The sequence below is a fragment of the Achroia grisella genome, unplaced genomic scaffold (assembly GCF_030625045.1).
Source record: "Achroia grisella isolate CSIRO2021 unplaced genomic scaffold, CSIRO_AGI_Agris_v1 utg359, whole genome shotgun sequence".
NCBI classification, from domain to species: domain Eukaryota; kingdom Metazoa; phylum Arthropoda; class Insecta; order Lepidoptera; family Pyralidae; genus Achroia; species Achroia grisella.
In genome coordinates, this window is record NW_026712817.1 from 1484453 (window position 1) to 1509255 (window position 24803).

Sequence of the window (24803 nt, forward strand, 5' to 3'; positions counted from 1 at the left end):
TTTTCGGTTGTTTTTATTAATCCCGATTACAACCTCATTTTCCTATGTGCAATTAATATTAAATACAATAAATTAATTGTCGATACTGAACTTTTAAATCCATATACAAGTAGATTAAAATCCGTGCCCTTAAGTGATTTTGTTACGCTTACAACTGTATCATATTTGAAAATGTGAATACACTCAATGCATAATACAAAGGAGAACAAACACATAATGAACATAGATTAATTATTATAACGATAATTACTGTTCTCAGTATATTCACTTACAAAGTATAGGTACACTTCAGTTATACATAAATCATGTAGAGTTATATGATTGTACATGGCATAAAAAATATTACAAGTCAATTCAATATGAGCCATCAGCCAGATTGGAAAGAGAATCCACTTAAAGGTAAAACACTAGACATTCGTTGTTGTTGTAACAGCCTAAAATGGGACTTCGTCTAAAAGCTAAATATAATCGGTGGAACGAAATCAACTCTGTCCCAATAATAGAAAACGTTTAACAATGAAACAAAAACAAAGTAATGTGTATTACCTATGCGATCCAGTCGCTAATTGGTTTTTTGGAAACTTAAGTATCTACTTAGTAGGATATTTTCAGTTCATCTAATCATTATAGATATTTTATATCATAATAAAAAAAATAAGTACGTAACTCGAAGTTATTACGAGAGGCATAAATGTTCTATGGCAGTGGCATACCTAACACGCATACACAAATAGCACTTGAACATTTTTTTACAATATGAATCACTGTTATATATGTACATGAGTAAATGTACATGTACATTATATTAATGCAAAAAATATTTACAAATCCTTAATTAATTGTGTTAAAAAGCACTTAATAACCATCCCTTACCCCACTCCCCCAAAATTCTATCCAAAAGAGATCAAATTATATCTATAAAAAATATAAGCACTATTAGAAAATTTTATGCAAAATCAGTGAATTTGTAAACAAGTATAAAGATCATGCATATTGGATAAAATATATAGATATTAATCAATCATAACCAATATTTTATTAATTAAAACGTTAAAGTCAAAGCTTCATAAATACAAAAATATTAAGTATCTGTGTCTATATGAATAGAAACAAAAAAATAAAAATTAAATTGAGATGAATAAGAAGTCCAATTATGAATTACAACAAGCTCCCTAAGTGAGTAAATCTAAGATTGTCCATGAGACAAAACTGTTCATGTCTGTGACATCTACACTTTGTACAATGCGGTATCATAACGTCCCGGCGGCGAGCTGAGTCGACTGTGACCTGAGCAAACATACTGAACTTGTGCCTGAGCAATGTGCACTTCCCTTTAACCTCCGTCGAGCGTTGCATTGTATTGAGAGTGCTTTACAACTACAATCACGAAGTAGATACAAAGAGCAAGCCGCATAAGCAACATGACTCTAAATTGTCATATTGAGCGTTGTCTTATTTGATTGTGAATTTGTCATCCGTTCGGATCATACTTATATTACTATTCCGACATAATTTGAACAATTATCACACGTACAACAAATTCACAATGATTAAGTCTTCGCCTGTATTTATTTTTAAAAATATTCAAAAACATACTTTGAAGGTATCAAATACCCACTAATTTGTATCAAATAGTGTTAATACTACTTGAAACAAGATATAGCTATTTCGCCCTAATTTCATTATACAAAATTAACATGTATCCAGGATATTCATATATTAACAGTAGAAATGTGATACAATACGCTAGTTCTTTGTATCTACTCGGTGATTACACACAATACAGTGCAGCCAGCACCACCACCATCATCAGCCATCGCTGAATTTAACTAATGCCCACTGTATCCTACTATTTATAATTCATTAACTCCTAACTAATTTTCGAGTGTAAAATTGTGCCACATAAGCGATCTCAATAGTACAACTAAAGCAAAAAATATCATTCATAACGCACACGACTTGCGACACGGTAATTTCGACTTATTCAAATTCAAGTTTAAGTTCAAGTAATGGAATGTTCGTTTAATTGGTTTACAACCCTGTAGAATAAGGAATGTTATTTTGCTACCACTAATTCATTATATAAACTGACACCCACTACTGATTACTTGTTCTGATTATATTAATATAATTATGCTTTGGATTCAATTTGGAACACCCTATAGCAATATTTTCTTTACCTTATCTTATTAATATAGATGTGGCCGGATATAAAGGTGACGTTTACACACCCTAACTCCACGCACAAATACCAAATGCATTACTGCAACAGTTACACTAATCTTGCTCTTATGTGATGGAACTTACATAGGAAGACATACAACTATACACATACGCCTTTAATATTAGACAGCGAAAATAATATTCCATATAATTATTAATTAATATACTCCATGACGAGGAATTTATGGCGTTGACATCATATGCGATACTAGTGATGTTGCAAAAGAAACATTGGATATATAGTCCTCGAGCCAGAGGCTAATTCCGTAAATCATATCCTCAGATAGTTATATCATAATGCCTAGAGAAGGCTAACTCCGAGGGTGGGTTGCGGAGCCTTCACAAACATTTTTTTTTAAATAGACATTACATGCTGTAACTCTCTCGATCATTTCAATACTTATATAGAAAATTTATTTTAACGGGTTGTCTACTCTCTCACTAGATGGCGTAATACAAAATGTAGGTCAATAAAAGCATGAAAATCTTATTTCAATAAAAAAATTAAACGGTGCTTCTCAACGCACCCTCGGAACCACAGCTGACATTCTCTAGGCTTCACAATACAACTGCAAATATTAACCATTTAGAAGTTTTAGATCAGGAGGAAATTGGGCACCAGAATACGAATTCCCGGCTCACGAGCCAAAAGTCGTATTTGTATCTCTATTTATATAAATAGTGAGGAAGTCGTAGGTTACGATACAAGCAAAATGAATCAGTCTCACTGACTACACTCTCGCTTTGTACAGGTGTACGAAATCAAGTCTGCAAATTAACATGACCACCCCAAAATCAGAGGCACTTACATGATCTTAAGAGTAATGATATACAACTACTATCTAGTGGTACCAAATATTAACTCATTGTCATCCCGTGAAGGACCCGTTGATACAACGGGTGTGACACATTTAAAGCTATGGACATGTTTCACGTACTAATTGTTAATAATAAGTCTAACCTAACACGGAGAGAGATGGGAGCTATCGTACTATCGTAGACGTACAAAGTATTTAACTATATAACCTACATTCAGCTCTTAAAACTTACATAAACTGACCGTTAACCAGTGCGTACATACAAAATTGGTGTAATGAGTGTCCAACTTCATTAAAACGTCTAATGTGCTGTCATGTTAAAAAATATTGTGTCTCTGAGTAAATTTCGAAAAAATTTTATGTGTGCTGAAGTGAAATAGTCAACCATCACAAATCATTACACCTTACCTTTTATTTCACTTAATGTATTTATGATTAGTATTGATAAAAGTAGGTGCCACATCAACCCTTTCAACAATCGTACCTACGAAGCGAATACCGACGTCCACGCGTGATCTATCTATATACATATCGACAAGTTGCAATAACAAAACAACAATTACATTATTATACTTTAAAAAGGTCGCACATAATCTTTTATGTACAAATTCAACCGGTTCAGTTACAATTTGACCGAACCTGACATCGATAGGGATACTTCACGTGGCACTTCGACCAAAATAAATTAAAGAAGCTAGTTTTAATGAGTTAATCATCAATTCCTATTAATTCTATATTATAAGTAGGACTTCCTCGAATACGTCACTCCGATTCTTTGGGGCCTAACCGATACGCCAGACGTTACCTAAAACTCAGAGCGCCGGCACTACCAATATAGGACCATGGACTCGGAGCTTAAATTTTAAAATCTTAGACGTCCAAAATGCCACGCAAAGTGGTACAAAATATTAATCTTATGTACATATTGTCGCTCGAAGATAAGAATAAGAACTATCATCTAGGTTAGGTGCGGGATATAAAAGGTGTGACCGCGGGGTTTACCTCCGCGTACTCTTGGAGGAGGGGCGCGAGTGCGAGTGCGTGTGGGGGGTCGCGCCCCCCCCCCGCTCCTAACTGGAGCACGACGCCGCCGACACCGGCGACAGCGGCGAGTCGCGCGGGCAGCCCGACAGTGTCACCACCACCTGCAATTACGTTCATGACACCATTAATAGCTGGCAGTCACAGCAACTAACTAGTCCCGAGGTTCCTAAAAAGTAACCCACATGGTTACCTAGTTTCATCTATTTCAGTCGCCAAGCTGCTTGTTTTTTAAGCTGGATTTCAGTTTATTGTAATGACATTACAACCCATGACCTTATTCAGTCCTAAATAAAAAATATAAATAAATGAAATGGTAACATGTGTGTGGAATCACGGGTACGTGTATCATGTGCTGCATTTAATGCTATATGTATATGCGACAGTCACTACTTACTATCAGGTTGGCCACATGTTTGTTTGCCATTGCAATTACATTAAAAAAAATTAGAAAATAGAGTATCAGATAGCTTACCTTCCGACTGCCAGCATGATTTCGATGCTCACAAAGCCACACACCCTGCCATGTGCCCAAATTAAGCTTGCCATCTGTGATGGGGATAGTCAGCGAAGATCCCAGAAAACATGCCTTCACATGTGCAGGCTAAAAAGAAACATCATATTATTATTAGCAAAATAAACCTATTTATATAAATAATAATGTAATACAAAAGTATCAGCCTCCTTTATATAATCTATATTATCAGAGACTATTTTTTTACTGTAGTGGAGTGTCAATAAGCATTTATTTGTCATCAATGGTTTTATAAAGCCCTTTCTTAGGTTCTCATAAAGTTTTTTCTTAGTAGAAAACACAGTTTCTACTGCATAGACCATATTATGAGTAACAATATACAGTTCCAGTTATTTTTATACCCTGTCCACACATTTTTAATGTAAAAAAATTGTATGCCCGTTATTAGCCAAAATATAATAGGACAACATCAACAAATAATGTTGTATAAATAATAATATTATTTCAGGACAATTCATGCACCACCATAGTCCCAAGCTAAGCAAAGCTATGTGCTATAAGTACTAGATAACAGATATAATAAAGTTAATATGAGTTTATCCGTGATCAAGGTGGTTGAAACACTGCCGAAATATCGGGAACTCAATAAATAAATATAAAATGTGGTAAGATCCCGTGATTTTTACTAATTCTACTTATAGATATAATAAATACATTATTTGTAAACACATACATAGGAAACACCCACAATATAAGCAATCCTACTCTTGAATACAAATGTTTATACCATGTAAGAAAATGTACCCCTAAGTTCTAATTGAGTGTTAAATATCTAAACCACAGAGGTTGGCGTGAACTGTTACATAGATCTAACTGACTAACTAACTAACTAACTCTAACTGTGAATTACACATCAGTAACAGTCCTCTTTCACATATAAAAGACAACTAAATAACACCAAAATAATAAAATACTTCATACCATAATGTTTTGGAACCATAAAATCATAATATTAGTGTCATAATGGAGCTTTCATATCTATTATGTTGACCTTAAGTTTGGCATGACATTACATTAACAAAAAAATCTATTTTTTATTTTAATTTAGATGTATGCATGATCATAAGCTCCTCAAAACTTCATGATAGACAAATACATCCTACATTTGTCAAAGTGTAATACAATATTAAAAATAAGTTAAACTTGCATAAGTTCTAGTTCTATTACATATTCCATAGCATATATAGTCTATCTAAGAAACAAACATGATTGAAATCTGTTCAGCTGTTTAAGCATCACTGAGTATAAATCTTCACCATCAAAACATTTCATTAAACTTTGACATTCCCAATAAAACAATTTATTTATTAAACAAAACTAATAAATATGAGGCAAACCTTTACATTAAATGTTAAACAACCATTAATAATTTTAATTTGCTTCATTAAAACATCATGGAACACAAAACAAGTGAATTTGTTTAGTTTCATTTATTAATTGCAGAATGACAGTTCAAAGACTTTGTAAATTGTTTACATCTAAAGTCCATATATTAGATATGTATAGTTTATACAGATAATATAGCAAAACAAATGATCTCACCATATCATCAGGTCCTTCACACGAGTGGCGGTAAGGCAAGCCCTCTGGCACAATTTTGTTGAGCATCATCTCCATGTCGTCTCTGACGTCAGGGTCCCAGCTCTCGTTAAGCGCGAGGCTCGCCGATGTGTGCATTACTAAAAACAACATGCACCATTAATCAGCTGGCTAACATGTTTTATCCACTTTTTATAGAATTAAATACCTCGACTGATACAGAAGTTAGAAAATAGCTTGTGATAATGTAGAGGGAATGTGACATTTGAAATGGGGTGCATCAACGGCGGCAAGAACGCAATCTTGACGGGTGACGGTTACTCACTCTGGATATGGCAGAGGCCGACCGCAAACTGCGACAACTCGGGCACCTGCTTGAGGATTTCCTCTGTAACTAGGTGTACACCCCGGTGCTGCGGCCTCAAATTCAGCTTCCGTTGAAACCACGCGGATCCGATCTGAATTCCTCGGTTCGAGGCCATGTTTAATTTTTAAAAACGCTACAGAGTGATCGCAAGAACACAAACGATCTTACACAACATCACTTAGAACAACCTTTACACAAATTAATCCACAATTATCATAAAAGATTCATTTTTGATCTTTAAATAGTAATAAATATAACGGAGGTTATAGGACAGATTCGACACCCTATTTTCTGCGGGAAAGTGAAATAGTTAGCGAGCGAAAGAGAAAAAACATACGAATGTTGTCAATAGAAAAAAAGGCAATTAAATCTATGTAAGATTTATTGCAAATACGTTTTAAATACTTCATATAAATATTATGTATACAGTATAATAATGGCATTTAAATTTAACTAAATAAATTTTTGCCTAGTTTAAGATAATAATGCAATTTATTTACCAATTATCGATGCAGAAGTGTCTGGAAAAGCTAGATATTCAAAACCCACCCTACAGTATCTTTCATTTCTATTTCGTTTTTAACGTAATGAAAATGATTTTATACAATTTTTTTTTTATTTTATGAAACTTTTTCTAATTTCGAGTAGTTAATTTAAACTGTTAACACTGTACTACTGTAATACTGCAATGAAAATGGGCGGGAAATTTAAATGTACGGGCAGATATTTATGTACAATTGTGTTATGCCTAAATAAAAAAGTAAATTATCTAATAATTTAATGTACGCATATCTAACAGTTATAAAAAATAAAAGACAATAATTTACTTATTTCTTTTTTCTCATTAATGTTACCATTTAACGTAAATAAGGGTGTGCCGAATGACGATAGCTTGTTAGGTGTGGCAAACAACCACTCCTAGAAATTAGAACAATTAACTATTCCTTCAATTGGCACAGTGTGTGAATGTTTGTTGACTGTTTTGCCCTAGTTCGTGTATTAATTAAAAGGATTATTCAGCACTATGGATCCAATAATGGACGTAATTAAAAACTCCGAAGAACCAGAATGGCTTGAAAAGCGCGTCTTGGGGGAACTGAGACTTTGGCAGATGATGTTTCTTTGTTTGGCTGGTGTTACGTCTATTAGTAAGCATCTTACTTTATTTTCGTATTCTAAAGCGTCATATTTGTGGGTATGAACTTCTGATAAAATAGTTGCTGTAATTATGATAAGTATTCTTCATAATTTATCACATCTGGACAATTATTAAACTTCGATAGTTCGTAAAAAAGCTATAGATGGCTCTAATAAAACTTGCGATAGGTACGCGAACGCGACCGGAGACAGGAAACACAGAATAATAACAATTAGTTATTGTTCCGACCAGGAAACTATGACGTCACGTGACACACTCGTATCCGTTTGTCGCGTGAACTTTACTGTCTATCTGGCATACACAATAATTACTTATTATAACTGTATTGTTAGATTTTGAATCTAATGTGGCGTGTAAGGGGCGACTCCATAGAGTTAGGCGAGCCTACCGGCGTCTCTCAGATAATTTTGTTTAATATTTCGGTAGTTACATCATATGTGTGAATCAAATATAAAGTTATTATCGGACAAATTCGAATTTAGGGCCGTTGGGTCCAAATTGGGGTAGTAAACCATAGAACCATGACGTTCTAGAGTCTAGAGCGTCATGGAGACGTCTAGACTATATTAAATAATTTATTCTAAGTAGACCATGATATATAAGTACTTAACCGTTATATTTATAGCTGTAATGGTGTGCTGTTGTTTCCGTTTCCGCATCCCGCGTACCAAGCAACAAATAGAAGCGGACTACCAACGGCGGAAGATCACCTCCAAATTTCGACAGCAGCTGGAAACAATCCAGGACGCAAAAATGGATGCAATGTCGTTGAAAGATGGTGAATAGTAGTAAATGGGCTTGCGTAGGCGGGGCATACATTTTATAGTTCCATTATATATCTATTGATATATTTCCGTCATTCATACGTTATTATTCTACAATGGGATGCTAATTTAAAATTATTTTTCGTACAAACGAGGACTCCACAGACTTTAAAAAGTTATAGTTTAATACATCTTACTAAAATGCTTGTAGTAAAGTATTATGTCATTTAAATACATTTTCAGACTTAAAATAGAACTTGAAAGTACATTGCCCGATTTATGAGTCTAGTACCATATGTGAACCCCCTAGTCTGCGCCGGCTTTTTTCTTGATAATTTCATAATATTTATAATTTCAATTCACACAGCGTCATCTAGACCCAATTTAAGCTAGCTAAAGCTTGTGTTATGAGTACTAGAAAACTCTTACAAATACATAGAAGTTTTTTCGTAAATACATACACAATTATACTCATGATTACAAATGTCTGCGCCGTTCAAGGAATCGAACCCACGACCATCGGAATTAAAGCGGTATGCTAAACCGCTAGACCACCAAGGCTGTTAATGGTATTGAATTTTTGGTATAGTTATATATGTAATTATACCAAAAAACAACCATTTGTGAGCATGAAATCGTCTACAATGCTCATAACTGTATAAAAACTAGGATATAATGAATTATTGTGCTAATATTATATAGATAAGTTTATGTTTGGATGTCCCTACTATCAAACTGTAATATCTGGTACTACTACTTATCAGATTTTGAAATTTCTTTTACTGTTGGATAGCCCATTTACCGTGTAAGGCTATAGGTTTAGTTCCTATAGGTCGTAGAGTATAAAGTGGAGGAATATCCTTCAATTCTTGTCCCTTACAGGCTTAGGTAGAAAATTTTGAAAAAAGGGCGAGCATATGTAGGTTGCGTTGCTATTGATCTTAACACCTGACAATAGCCTAAAAAAAAGGAATGCTGCGGAAACGGAGTATGTGACGCTGAAAGCGTCTAAAACCTAGTTAAATAAGTATAATAGATAGATAAAAAGTTTGTACCGATCAAACAAAGTTCGTAGTCGACACAACTCAGTTTAACCCAATAATTTTACAACCAAGGGCACTAATGTTAGGTTGTCTGTAGGTTTTATCTTGTGATGTAATTTATAATTTAGATATACTCACGCTTAAATTCAAACACATTTAACGTGTATACTACATCTTTACCAAAACTCATGTCAGTTTATTTCGACTTCGTCCTATATAATTATTTTTATTGAAAATAAAGTTATTATGATACTAAATGTCATTATAATGTAAATGTCTATTACTTATTAATTATTTTTTAAAGTAATTAAAAAAGAGTTTGTCAAGTCAACTAAGATAATTCATTCCCATTGCAAATGAAGTTACAGATGAATTAACCTGTATAAAAATGTTAGATAAGATAATGAATTTGATATGCGGTAGATACCTACTTGCATGTCAGTTTCAAGATAGGACAAATCTCATCTCTGTTGTTTAGCTCTAGACTTGCTGCACGAAAAGAGTGGTCACAACATGAACATCGACAAGCAACGAGTATCACAACAGAGCTCTATCATATCGCCTCAGCAAAGTAAGTACGGCACCTAAGTCTTTTTTTTTATTAATCGAAAGGAACGATGCTCCCCTATACGCTAACGATTTACGCTGTCCGGGCACCAGTTGAGGATGATAGGATTAGCACGAGGTCAGTTCAGTTAGGTCATCTTAGCCTGAGCTAACGGTTATATGCTAGCGATGCAACAGAGTCGGATGATAGTATAAGTAATAAATTAAGTCAGTTAGTCCATCAAGGCGAATTCACTTGGAATTAAACAGAATACTTTTTGATCCTTTTTAACTCCCTTTATTAAAAAGTTCTATAATAGACTTTAAAGTTGTTTCTCGAATTCTTTCTTAGTTTGTCATTGGACGTGTGAATTATGTACCTATAAACCACGTTTTAAGTAATCATTTGTGTACAGGTTCATTGGACGCATCCTTTCTACCAGAGGGTGGGCAGAAACCCGAGCCACAAGTGTCCGGCAGTTTTGCAAGGATTGCCAACAAGGTAGCAAACTTGACGAAGTTAAACCAACCCAAATCACCGACATCACCTATTCCTTCCGGAAATAAAATGGACTTTTGAAATGTTTTCAGTTATGGTTGTCATATTAAGCATTATACTATAATAATTTGACTATACTTACTCGCAATGTAGATCTCAATGTTTTGTGTAGCAAAACCAATAATAAAATGAAAACTTTGTTTAATGAGAAACTTATTAAGTGTATGTCATATCTTATTCATAAAAAGTTAAAACCCTCTATAAATCCATATTAATTTTAGATTAACTCCTATTAGAGTTAAAAAGTATAGATTTATACACATATGAAGTACAAGGAAGATAGTCCAGAACTGCGTAGGGGCCCACACACTAAAGTGGCCCGACGCCGCACTATGGAAAATATAGTTCAGTTTCGAATCAAAAATCTATAACTTCGTGATTTTTATCATATCGTTATGAAATTTGATATACATATGTTATAATATATGTAGATTTAAATAATATATATTTATATATTATTTGAATCTTTATTTTTATTATATAGCGATTTCTCTTTATATGTTTAAATTTAAATAGCGTAAAGAGACAAAACATGGCATAAGCACGAAAAAAGAGGTAAATTGTTTATTTAATTAGGTAATTTTTATAAAAATTAAAACTAACATTAACCATAAAAAATAAAACTATCAATAAAAATATTAATAAAAAACAATATCTTTAAATTTGTCGTTTTCGTCTACTTCACTTTTATTACTTAAGTTATATTTTTGACATTTACCCTATAATGTGGGTTTTTACATTTAATTTAAGAGTGAGTGAATATAAAATACTTATTTACTTAGGATATACACACATTTCAGTTGCAAGTGGTGCCACTTTTAGGAGACTTAGTGCTTCCAATACAATAAAGTTTTGAATGATGAACCATCACATCCCCATTTGCTGTAGAGAATTAACGTTTTATATTGTTTTAGGTAAATTGAACCGATTTTCAAAATTCTAGCAACAGTGTGGTTCCTGTAAATCTTAGATATTAATTACTTTAGCAGAAGTATTGGTGATCTCAGTTGTAGAAGATGGTGTATTGCAAGATTTCTTTATTTCTTGTATTTTTTAGTAAGGTAATATACAACATTTTTGTTAATTTTTTAGGTTCCTTAAGTACATATATTGTGCTTTAGTTATATCCAAATCAATATAGTCAATGCTTCCGGATCAGAAAGCATTTTTAACTGATCTGAGTCATTCCTGATACCTGAAATGTACAATTTCTTTTGATCGGCGTTCCTTAAATGATAAGATATGCTTCTGTGTTTTCATCTATAGCCCGTAGTCCCTGCACGTATGCTTTACTGATGGGCTCAGTCATATTCTGCAAGTAGAAAAGTATTTTTCCACCTCTTGGTAGATTCTGAGGAGTCTATATAAACCATGTATGGTCTTCTTCGTTGGCCAGAAGTTGATGGTGTAGAATATTGATAAGAATTAAACATTGGAAGAATGTGCCTTTGTATGTCACGTACATACATATTATAAAACATATTTCGTTTTCAGAAACATTAAATTTTTCCAATAATACTTTGGACAATGATTCCACAGTTCTTCCTCCCTCGATATAAGGAAGTATCTTTTAGTACAGTTGAAGGAAGACATTGTATAACCATAGATAACATAGCCATATATATAACTATAATTCACAATCTGCGGTAATTATAGCCGTAAATGAACTATACTTCACTTGAAGTTTTTTTTATACCACTTAGGTGGCATACAAGCATACGGCCCATCTGATGGTAAACGGTTACCGTAGCCTATGGACGCCTGAAACACCAGGGGTGTCACATACGCGTTCTCTCGCATCTCTCGAGAAAACCGCGGCAGGTAGTTCATTCCACAATCTTAGTGTACGCGGGAGGAAGCTCCTCTAAAACCGCACTGTCCGAGACCACTTAGGTTCCAGCGTGTGGGGATAAATTCCCTGTCGATGGCGAGCGGTGCGATGGTAAAAGGTTGCCGTAGGCATCATGTCAAACAATTCATCAGAACACAGTCCGTTGTATATTCGGTAGAACACACAAAGCGATGCGAAGTTTCGCCTCAAGCTAAGTGGTTCGATACGGTTTGAGAGATTGGGATCATCGACAATTCTCATAGCACGTCTCTGAACCGAGTCAAAAGGACCGAGCTGGTATCCAGGTGCTCCTGCTCAAAGATGAGAGCAGTACTCCATGTGCGGCCGAACTTGCGACTTATACAAGAGAAGTCTCTGATCCGCAGTGAAGTACCGCCTCGCTCTATTCAGCACACCGAGCTTTTGGGACGCCAGCTTGACCTTTTCTTCGAGGTGATTACGGAACTCAACTGTGCTAGAGATGTCGACACCGAGAATGCCAATGCTCTTATTATTTTTTTACAGTTGAAGGGGAATGATCGCGCTGGTATTAGAAAGGACAAAGGATGTGTCAACGCACCCCAGTATTGCACAGGTTTGGCAAGTTACACTGAACTTAATGGCTGGAATAACAATTAAAAAATAACATAATGTTCATGCGAACAGTCCCTGTGGTAAATCGCAAAAGATACAGAATTTTCCTACTCAGACTTTTATCAATTTGTTGTCATATCTTCTAAAACGTTCGTTGATGTTTTTGTATCTTGCTAATGAATAGACTATGAATTAATACAAAAAGTAGCGGATGGGGAGGCGTGGGTAACAGTCCTAACTTTTTTTTTGAGACTAACTTTAGTAAAGTTCTGTTTTAAGTACTATCTCAAATATTTCAAAAATAAATGAAAATTTTAAAGCTGTTTTGTAAAGTACATAAAATTATCTTCCTAAAAATATAACACACTGCATAGGTATCTGTGCTTAATATTTTTTTCTCAATATTGTTTTGAAACTTGAACACCCAAAGTCTTGAGTTTGGCTCCACTATCTTCGATGAACTTCTGACTATGAAATTGCGTATTAGGTAACAAAATCTTATTGAATATTATAACTATTTGAGTATCTATTTAAATCAAAATTAGGTAACAAAATCTTATTGAATATTATAACTATTTGAGTATCTATTTAAATCAAAATATCACCCAGATTATGATATTTGTAAAAACCATTTATGCGGTGGACTGTTATTGTGACCCCATGACTCTGGCAATAGGCGTTTCGTCGGGATCTCTTGGAGCTTTTAGTCTCCATTAGGCATTTTCTCTAAATAAAAAAAAATTAGAGCGTAGACATTTCTTATATGTATGTTATATTGAAATAAAATAATGGAATAAGATGTTTTCTTTAATCTAGAAAATAAAAATACAGAAGGTATAAACGGATTTTAAATCACAAGAATAATTACATATTCACAAATAACTTCCTCTCAGTTTACATAATCTCGCATAAAAACTGACAGTAAAAAAAACAATTATCAAATTGTAGCCGTAACTTTAAAGCAACATTTAACTTACATTTCATTATACATAAATAATACATCTGGCAAATAAAAATTACATAAATTCAAGTTAGCTACAAAAATTTTATTTAATAGTTAAATTGTTTCTACATGCTGGTATTACATTCATGGGCACTCATACACTCTGTATGATGTGTTTATCAACTGTCATGTTATACTCCTCTCATTAACTATTTTATGACTTAGCAAATTATATTAATATTTTATATAACTCCAATAACTTCCAGACAAACAGTTTTGGTAGCCTAAACGACTCTCAGTCCATGACTCGTTTTAAATTACGCCACAATCTCAGCCCAACACAGTAATTACCTTACGCTCTAGTTCCTCGCAACCCTATATTTTAACTCTTTCTAATATATGTACTGGATTCATAGCATCTTCTATTACTTTCCTGTCAATTTCAACACATTACCACCATTCATAATGGGCTCCTTGGTGTTTCAATATACTTTGAGCAATTATTTTTGGTGCGATGTGTTGACGATGTAAAAATATTTGTATTATTTGATTTTTCATCTAAAACACTAAATATAACATTTCAAAACATAGTACGTTATGATAAAATAATTTTGCTAAAATTAGGAGCCTACTCATATATAATATATTGTGTTAAAAATTAAATGCACAATGGAATTTAAAATAGTATGTAATTGAATTGCACTTAATAAGACCGTGATCTAAACTAGCGACTCTATAGGACCGAAGGATCGCGACGATCACGCACGGCGCGGGACGTCGCGTCGCACACAAACCAACGACAATCACAAATAAGGCCATTGTGTTATATTCATCGTGATCTTGTTTATGGAAGAATCTATTGAGACTGTACATTTTCACTTACAATATATATTTAATTGAATCCGACCTACCTAAAACGAAAGTGTATTTTTTATATATAAAATATTGTTCACGTATTGCATAACATTATTAAACTAAATGGGACAGTGTTTAAATAATTAATATATGTTCGTGCATTATATCTGTCATCACGACATTTCAGAGATATACATTTTTACAAGTTTGTAAACCGAAACAAATATAAGCTAGATTTTATATAGTACATTATACCCTACTTGAGGATTGGTAATTGCATTACTTATATCAACATAATTACGTAAGCAAAGTGGAGGGTTCTCTCCCATCTCACTATGCCATTACGAACAACGGTTCTATTTGTCCAGGTGTACGCTATAGGAACCCAAGTTTAATGTCGCAGTGCTATAAATAGAACTCTCATTATATTAAAGCATAATTTTGTTATCAACAAGTCCTACGGCAACATTTAGACTTTACGCTATTCTCGAAGAATTGAAAATAAATATTAATACAATGTGCACATTCCATCACTCAATCACAAAATTGTCCATCGGCAGTACGATTGAGCATGTGTGTTCATAATATTTGGCAATCCATTTGTATTGGCCTCATGTAACAGCTAGATCATTCACTGTTGGAAATTATAAGTACTTTGTGACGTTGTAAACTCAAAAACTTACAAATTTATGGTTAGAAAAAGAAATACGCACATTGTGATTGAACGAGACCACTCTAATAATATCGTTAGTTTCCTCAAGTTAGTTATATGAAAATTGTTCGCTTTACAAGGTGGATTGTATGACTTAATGTTTATTGCACTTCCTGACAGTAACCATCCGACGGTGTGTGGTGAGCGGTGATCGGTGGAAGTTCCTATGGTTGTGAGATGTTACCGGAGTGGCGTCGTTACAGGTCGTACTTTAAACAGGAGGACAGCTGTGCTGTGGTCGGCGCCTACGTCCCGCCGGCTCGCAACACTCAATCTCGCCTAACAAATGTTCTTCCCCTAAAATATACAAAAACCTTGATGTAATAATGGCAATACTCCGAAATAAAGTAAACACAAAAGTTGTAATATTTTCACATAAATATTCAAAACAATAATGAAGGCACAAAATATTCAATGGCTGGTACAAAACTATAACTTTAACATCTATACAAATAAACAAACTAGAAAAGTCTTGCTTAGATTTAATAATAAGTAACATCCTTCATTACATGAGGGATATAATAGGGGAACAAGAAGTTCCCGTATTCCTCCAGGACTATGACACATATGACACAGATCAATTTTTATCTTTGCCTGTAAAAGTGCAAAATAGTGTACCAAAATACTGGATACGAGAAAATCGTGACTTATTCAGAAAATAGTAACAAGTTCTATGAGTACATAAAAGGTTTAACATGGTCAGAAATTTATCAAATGATCTGGGATAAGACTTAATGTTTTAAATGAAACTCTCCTATTATTTTGTAAATTTTGCTTTCCTATATGCAATACTAAAGTTAATAATAGAATTTAAAAGGACAGCTATGCCCTGGATTACAAAGAGTATAAAAAAGTTTTAGCATGTCACAAATTTTTCTTACTGTTTTATACTCATACAAGGCAGTATATTTATCATAGTAAAATGTATAGATTTAATACAAACGTGATTGTCTTCCGTTCGGCGGGGCGGCTTGTATTCTGCGGGCGCGCGCGATTTAGCACCTTGAGGAGATCGCCGGCCTTAGCGCGCATGCGGGAGTGCACGTATACCTTGGAGCACTTGATATGGTAGTGCAGGTAGTCGCGGAACATGTGCAGCAGGTCGATGGTGTTGTCACGCGCTTCGGAGCACGTGTGCCGCGGGAACAGCACTATTGACCAACACACGCACATTATTTAATAAAGTCGCTATCTCTGTTTATTCATTTAGATCTTTTAATCTACAAACTACGGATTTTATTGCAGTTTTTAGCAACAAATAGAATATATCAAGAGGTAGGTTTATGTATATATATAATACCGTGCGAAACCGGAGGGCAGATAGGATATTATAACTAACAGTTACCCGCATTATCGTCTACTTTTTTTATAAATATATATGCTATGTCCGTAATTCTGTATACATTATATTTATATTTCTAATTTCTTTAAGACTGTTGAGCCCTTTAGTAGTGCAAATACGAACATATTTTTAAATTCATAAATATTAGTACGATGATTTAGGTGGATTCAAAGATTACAACATATATTTCAAAATGGGCGTAATTATAATACGTACACGATCCATCATAGGTGATCATATACGGGTAATTTTATAAAACAAAAAACTGACAAGTAAGTTCATTAAATCAAGTAACGTTGCTGAAAGTAAGTATACTTTCCATATATTTTTGAAGCTCTAAATATAATAAAACTTCAACTTGATTATATTTTCGATTATTGTCATGTAGTATTCATACGACGCGACTATAATGCAACTTACCAAACGTAACATAACTGATATTTTCGCCTACTTTTGCATCAGTGTCCATGAGTTCTAATGGCGGCTCCCTGTGTGAGAATAACACCTGAAATCATAACAAAATTATCTTTCATACACATTGTCCATTTTCAGCCTACTTTATGTAATATATTTATATAAAAGCTGTACACTGCGTTAACGTTAGATTTATTGAGATAAAAAATGTGTTCTATTCATACTTGTGGTGTATTCTATCTGTAGGTGATAGAATGAGTGGACTGTATGTGTGATGTAAATCAAACAATGGATAGAAAATGGTAAATACTTATAATGAAGATAGGTACGAGTACAAACGGTTGTAGGGAAAAAGTGACAATAAAAAATATATGACAATTCTAAAAGAAAATACATTTAAAATTGGTAGAAAAATAAACATATAAAAATGTGCAAAGAGTTTGCAACACTATCTTTACATCAAATGTTATAAACAAATTTTTTACTAACTTTTTTAATATTAAAAGATAACAAATAGATAGACATAGTATAACTGAAATAATATACGTCTATATTTAATTTAAAATAATTAATAATCATATTTACCTGTGGGGCAGTGTGTGAGGCTCTTCTTCCCTCTTTAAGTTCCTGCATGAACACTTTTCCGATAACCATGTCATCTTCGTGCCGGAAAACGGTCGAGAAAACCACCGTCACTCGGTCTTCTTGCGCTTCAACGTACCTGTTATAGAGAAATACAGACTTACCATAAAAGTTATCAAAATCTTGATACGTTATGAATTTTCATAACAATTCGTGTGGTATGGTCCAGGCAAAAAATAGACATGTTTGACGTAGTATCTGCAGTATTATATTTACATACAAAATTGTCTATTACGCAAGCTTCTTTGTATTTGTTTTTACTCACTTTGTTTACCGCGCTGTCAGGCACTATTTTTATTAGTGTACGTACATATCGTCGGTTAAATAGAAAAAATGGCACTATTCAAAATGTACATTTTTTACAAGACAAGCATTTAAAGTTTATAAATTTATTTAAATTATTATTTATTTATTTTGAAATTTCAACAAAAATTTACACAGAAGTATTATATACCATTTAATTATTTAGATAAATTAAAAAGTATTTAGATAACGATTAAGACAGCATGGTTAATTTAATTGACTTATATAAATGATCTTATAAAAACTTCTAGCTTCTAATTTTGAAAAATGTCATTTTTCTATATAATCAACGATAAAGATAGACTTGACATATTTTCTTCAAAATAAATTGAAAACCATTTGAGATATTTAAAAAAGTTTATTATCGCGTTGAAGTACATTCAAAACATTTATGAACGCAACTTGACTTCGCTCATATGGTAACCGCGGGCACGTTTGCAGCTGCCGAATCGTTGGTCCCAATTTTCCATGACTCGACCACACATTTCGGCCGAAATGGCTGCTATTTCGCGTTCAATATTGGTTTTGAGCTGTTCAACGTGGTCGGTTTATTAGCATAGACCAATGACTTGACGTAGCCCCAAAGAATCTCTATTAAGAAAATCCAGAGGAGTTAAATTGCACGAACGAGGCGGCCAATCGACTGGTCTATTTCTTGAGGTAACACGCTCATCAAACTTGTTCTTCAATAAATCAATTGTAACGTGTGCTATGTGGCTTGTGGCGCCGTCTTGTTGAAACCACAAGTCCATATATTCTAATTCGGGCCAAAAGTAATCGATTATCACGGTGCGATAACGATCACTATTCACAGTAACGTGGCGACCACTATCGTCGACGAAAAAATATGGCCCTATGACACTGCCGTCATGCAAACCGCACCAAACAGTTATCTTTTGTGAATGATGTGGTTTTTCATTAAGCACATGTGGATTTTCACCCGCCCAACACCGCATATTTTGTTTATTGACACACCCATTGAGCCACTGAAGATAAATTTGCAATGAAATTGATCATCTTGGCGCATCTTTGCCAGAGCCCAATCGGAGAACGTACGTCACTTCGAATACTTCGAATTCTTGAGTGCGCCTGATCTTGTAAGATCAGGCGCACGAAGTAAGATCCTTACGCAAAATTCGCCATAAAGTGGTCTTGGCGATGCCCAACTCTTGAGAACGCCGTGGAATTAACTGATTTGGATCATTTGCTATGGACGATTCAACGGCAGCGATATTTTCGACACTTCGACCAACCCGTAGTCTCACTGGCACGGCAACATCACACAACGAATATGCACTGAAACTTTTTCACTAAACTTGTCTGTCTACTAGGGCGACAATTACGACCGAAAATCGGCTATTGAAGTAGCGGCCACCGACTCCGAATTTTTGTAGTAAATTTTAAGATTTGCAGACGTTGTTCGTTCGTGTACTTCATCACCATGATGAAAAGGTTATGTCTACAGAATAAACTGACAGTGAAAAGGTGCGTTCACAACAAAATTCAAAATTGTCAAATCCCTATTATATATTTTTTTTCGTTTCCCTATTATATAAGGGTTTTCCACCCTTTATGTGTATACAGTAACCAATATCGATCTTTTTTTACAATACAATACAAACTAGTCAATTCCGTAAGTATGTAGTCAAGCATGACTAATATTAAGTAATCACTTAAGTTACATTTAATGTAATTTCGATGTAACTTTGCGCTATTTTAAATTAACTACTTATAATGTAGTGAACTACTCGTGGTTAAAATATTAACTACATATAGAAAATGTATTTTAGTCATTAAAAGTTATTTCAATATTAAAACAGACAATCCAATTTTATTTGTATGTATAGATGTGCAGTGCAGACAATAATGATTGAAAGTTATATAACACTGTATTAATTTTTATATTTTATTAAAATTACTGATTACACAGATTATTATTTAAGGTAAAGCATAGAACTTGTAAATTGCAAGAACAGTGTGCCAACAACCAATTCATAAAATCCACATTAAAAACATTCTCACTCAACAATTTTATATTGGTAGGCAAATAATTGTCAAACGTCACAGACATGTTTACATTATTAATATGCCATGCATATTAGAGATGTACTGGTAAAAAATTAATTGTAGTAAGATTAAAAATTTAATTGTAATAAGATTGGCCTAGAGCTATCATTATACCATGCATTATGTTACATAATTAAAATATTTACCTGCTTATAGAACATTTATTTAATCAAGCATATAAATATATATAATTGGTTAAAGCTACATATTTACCTGAAGCAACTCTAGAAACTGAATCGAGTATCACAACTGTTGAAATATAAATGTATAAAACAAATACTCACAAAGTTTCATCTTGTCGATAATTGATAACGGCCCGCTTTTTGCTAACATCGCCATCTTCCTGCAGCCGGAAGTAGCATTCGAATACTGACGCGAAGCAGTTTCTCTTTAGCAGGCCAACCTTCTTCACGATGTCCTCCCAGTCATCTGGGATGTTCTCCAGATCAAGTAACACTGATACATTGTAACCTGCGATATTCCCATTTATTATAAAAAAAAATTAAATAATGTTTAAAGTTTATATATAAATTTACATTAATTTTACACTTAGATAAAAAATGGAATTGTTATCGCAATGCGTCATTATAAACAAATTATTAATATGTGTTATAAATAATTATTTGTTTAAAGGAAGTTGGTGTCACTTTGCATTATGAATCAGCAATGACTGACGAATAATATTCTGAAAACTATTGGCAATCCATGCAATTTGGCCATAGCAATTTTAAATAATTAATGATTATGTTATCTAATGTAATGACAGACAAAATATACGAAGAATAATCTTGAAAATATTCTTATTTTATTATTCTTTACATACAATTTGTTTAATATAATCTTTTTTATGCAGCTACATACAATCCTCACATCAGCAGCCTTATCAAAATATAATATCTACCTAAATATATGTACTATCTTATCTCATACCTAAATAAGATACCAAAACATTGTAAAGTGTTCATGTTGGGTATTCTGATATTTTTTTGTTATTTACCTCTTGATTAGCTATAACCACATATGACGTTAATGACACTCTTCAGATATAGTTCCACCCACACTTGAGCAGTGAAATACAAATTGTGCCATATCTCTTGTGTAACATTGCAATGCTTGATTGAAATAAGGTCGAGAGTAATTATGACAAAGCTAACAAGCTGCGACTCACTTGTAATATAGTAACATACTTTATTAAATTACTTTGTTAATCAATATGTTTTTGTATTATTATTTATTTATTTTAATATAGACCTATATGAGAATGTATATAATAAAAAGATTGTTTTATTATTAGATCAGTAATATTAATAATAGGTTTTAAGGAAAACATAATAAGGACTAAAGTTTGCTTTAGCTTTAAGGATAATTAAGTTTTCGATGTGTAATATTGTGTAACAATTATTGTTATGAATACAATACCAATATTATGAGCAATTAAAAATTATGGCAGTGACAATTATATATTTTGGAATAAAATAATTGTAGGTTCTGATAAGATTGTTTGATTAAGATCTGTATTCCTACATGGTCTAGGTTCCAGATATTTATTATGTGACATTTTATTGACAATTATTGTTTTGAGAGAATGTAATATTATTGTGAAAACTACATTATTATTACTTATATTACTACTTGGATGTATTAGTATAAACAATAGTATAAAAGTTTCCTACCCGACTCTGGTTCCGTAAGGAGGGGCCCATAAACTCTTTTAAGCAACTCATCTGCCCCATGTTCTTCTAACTGCTTGTAAAACTTGAGTGATATACTAACCTAAAAACAAAAATGTAAACAATTAAATGATTCAAATAATATAACAAGGCTATGACATTAACAAAAAAAAAGGATTTGTGACAATAAATATGTAATTATCCTTCTTTTATCACATCAAAATCATTTAGTTTATATTTATTAATTTCCTTAAATTCTTATAGATAAGGTTCTTTCAGTATATAATGTATTCATCATAAGCATATAAAATTAATATATTAACAAACATAGTCGCAAATAGAAGCAAACTATAGAAGATAATTTATTAGAATTATTAGGGACACCATAGCTACTGGGTCCATATTATGTACAGAAATATAATTGAATGTCCAACAACAGCATGGCATAAAGAACAAAATAGCATCACTAAATCACATTTTTGTATGATGTAGTGATACCATTTTATTACTGTATTTTTTTTATTCTATATGACTAATTCCTGGTTATTATATTTATTAATAAATTGATGTAAAATGGCAGGCTTCTTAATCATTTCTGTCAATTACAGTATTATTTATTTAAGATAGCTATTTTTTTAAGTATAAAAAAGGTTTACAATATGTATAGGAAATTTAGTAATGTAAAATTAGTAATGTTACCAAATTTCTATTGCAAAATTAACATTTATTTATTCACACTGAATTTATGCTTTATAATATACAGTATAGGAGTAAACTTTATGTATTGGTATTGTATTTTTAAACAATGTGTTGATGTTATCTGATTCATTTGATTGTTATACATGGCTACTGAATAGCAGGTAGTTTGCATCATCAAAAACATAAACACTAGACATAATTGAAGACTTATTTTAAATAACACAAATTCACTTAAAAAGTGATGGCTTTAATCAAGCCATCTTTGCAAAGTGGATTTCATAAACAAAGTTTCATAAATAAACAATATAATATTTTTCTTCACTTTTCTACAGCATAAAATAGATCTGTGTATGAAATAAATGCTTGAATTGGGCATTATTGCTATAAATATATGATTAGTATTCTTTGATTAGCATTAACAGTTTACATTACAATATATTAGAGATTTCTAATTCAATTAATAATATTTTTATGATAAGTTGTACAATCCTAATTAGTACCAATACTTAAATATTATGTACTATTGTTATTCAAAGACAACAAAATAATGTTATGAAAATAGAATATTCAGACTTACCCTAACTTTGGTTTTATCTCCATTGATATTAGATATATGAAAAAGAACTCCATCAAAGTCTGCTACTGTCACATCAATAGACTCTGGCTTTAAACTGAAATAAATGGTGTTTTAAATTAAATAGAATTGTTTATTTATTATTAAATAAATTGTAAATGAAATGTCCATCATTACACGATCTTTCAGTGAAATTCAAGAGCATTTAAGTTTATAGGATGTTCCTATACGCGGCCACCAGTATCAGTAAACAAGTGCCATGACTCATACGTGTTGATGTAGGCGCTGCCACCATAGCGTCATACTTAGGAACTCTGACGAACGCTAAGTCTTAATATATAATAATCATACTTTTTAAAACTTTTGTCACCATTAGTACTATAATTCATCAGCCAACGTGTGCTCATGGCCCACCCTGGTCATTTGACATTTGTCAAGACGTCAAGATACTCCCGGAAAGGGGTTAGAAGTCAAGAAACAGTGTTAATGTAAATATCTGTCTTTATAGAGATTTCTGCCCGATTACCCACAATCCTTGTACACGGTTGTTAAACACAACATGATTATAAAATCAGTAAACTTTCTAAGCGTAAAGTAGGTACTCACCTGGCCAATGCATTTTTATATTTCACAGTTAGAGTTTCTTCTATAATTCTATTATTGATCTCGAGTAAGATCATTATTTACTAATATATACCTACAGTTTTTTCATAAAATCAACGCTTATAGCACCTTCATTTAATATTTTTTGAAGAAATGTTCAAAGATGACCACCCGTATCACCGTACAGATATCCATAGACCATAGAAACATTTTTATGCCGATTATGCCGTAATGCCATAGACTATTGAACGCTTTTTATATGAATTTAGAAATTGAAATTACATCACAATTATTTGATATAATATATATGTATATAAATATAAACATAAACACTTTTAATATCATATCATTTGTGAAAGATTGCAGTATATGAAAGGCTTAAACCCATTGTTATACTATACAAAGTCTGAGGTTGGCAACTTTATTACAGAAATGACTAGTATCTAATATCCAAACCCGTAAAAAATAATAAATAAATAAAAAATATTCTAAATACTAGGGATATAAGCAAACTTCTATACAAGAATATCAAATATTATGTATTATATTTCATATCATTAGTGTATGTTTGTATAAAATAAATCGAATTATCATTATTTTTTTAATTTAGCATTCGTAATTTTTGAGCCTCTGAATCAATGTTTTTATTCAGTTAACCGGTTTTTAATTAAAACATGGATTAATACAATAGTTTATAAAAATGTGTTCTCTATAGTAATTGACAGATTTTTCAACACGATTGTAATGACGTCTCTAGTGTCAAATCTACCTGCTCTGTGGTGGTCAAGTCAACAAAATATTAATAAATATTTTTAGTTTTTACTCAATTAATTTGCTATCAAACAAATCAGATAACCAACAAATTAAGGGACTGTTATTCGTCTTCGCCCAATAAATTCTATTTGTTTTATTGATATCTAATTAAATTGTGTGAAAATAAAATTTTGCGCACCAAACAAA

At 32.7% G+C, this 24803-nt stretch overlaps 3 protein-coding genes across 3 annotated transcripts; 1 reads left to right on the forward strand and 2 right to left on the reverse strand.

Moving 5' to 3' along the window:
- Positions 1–2542: 2542 nt before the first annotated feature.
- LOC131843982 (UPF0047 protein YjbQ) lies at positions 2543–6829 on the reverse strand. The gene is made up of 4 exons (XM_059192769.1): positions 6482–6829; positions 6160–6296; positions 4558–4686; positions 2543–4186 (listed from the first exon to the last, which is right to left on the reverse strand). Exons 1-4 carry the CDS (start codon positions 6636–6638, stop codon positions 4112–4114), a joined length of 498 nt encoding a protein of 165 aa, XP_059048752.1. The 5' UTR covers positions 6639–6829; the 3' UTR covers positions 2543–4111.
- Positions 6830–7363: 534 nt separating this feature from the next.
- On the forward strand, positions 7364–11001 carry LOC131843948 (uncharacterized). The gene is made up of 4 exons (XM_059192734.1): positions 7364–7671; positions 8308–8460; positions 9968–10060; positions 10452–11001. Exons 1-4 carry the CDS (start codon positions 7548–7550, stop codon positions 10613–10615), a joined length of 534 nt encoding a protein of 177 aa, XP_059048717.1. The 5' UTR covers positions 7364–7547; the 3' UTR covers positions 10616–11001.
- Positions 11002–13813: 2812 nt separating this feature from the next.
- Positions 13814–24047, reverse strand: LOC131843893 (actin-related protein 2/3 complex subunit 2). Its single transcript, XM_059192671.1, has 8 exons — positions 23847–24047; positions 23244–23337; positions 21971–22070; positions 20582–20768; positions 17871–18006; positions 17292–17376; positions 16473–16680; positions 13814–15826 (listed from the first exon to the last, which is right to left on the reverse strand). The coding sequence occupies exons 1-8, from the start codon at positions 23918–23920 to the stop codon at positions 15799–15801; spliced, it is 912 nt and encodes a 303-aa protein (XP_059048654.1). The 5' UTR covers positions 23921–24047; the 3' UTR covers positions 13814–15798.
- Between the last annotated feature and the right edge of the window lie 756 nt (positions 24048–24803).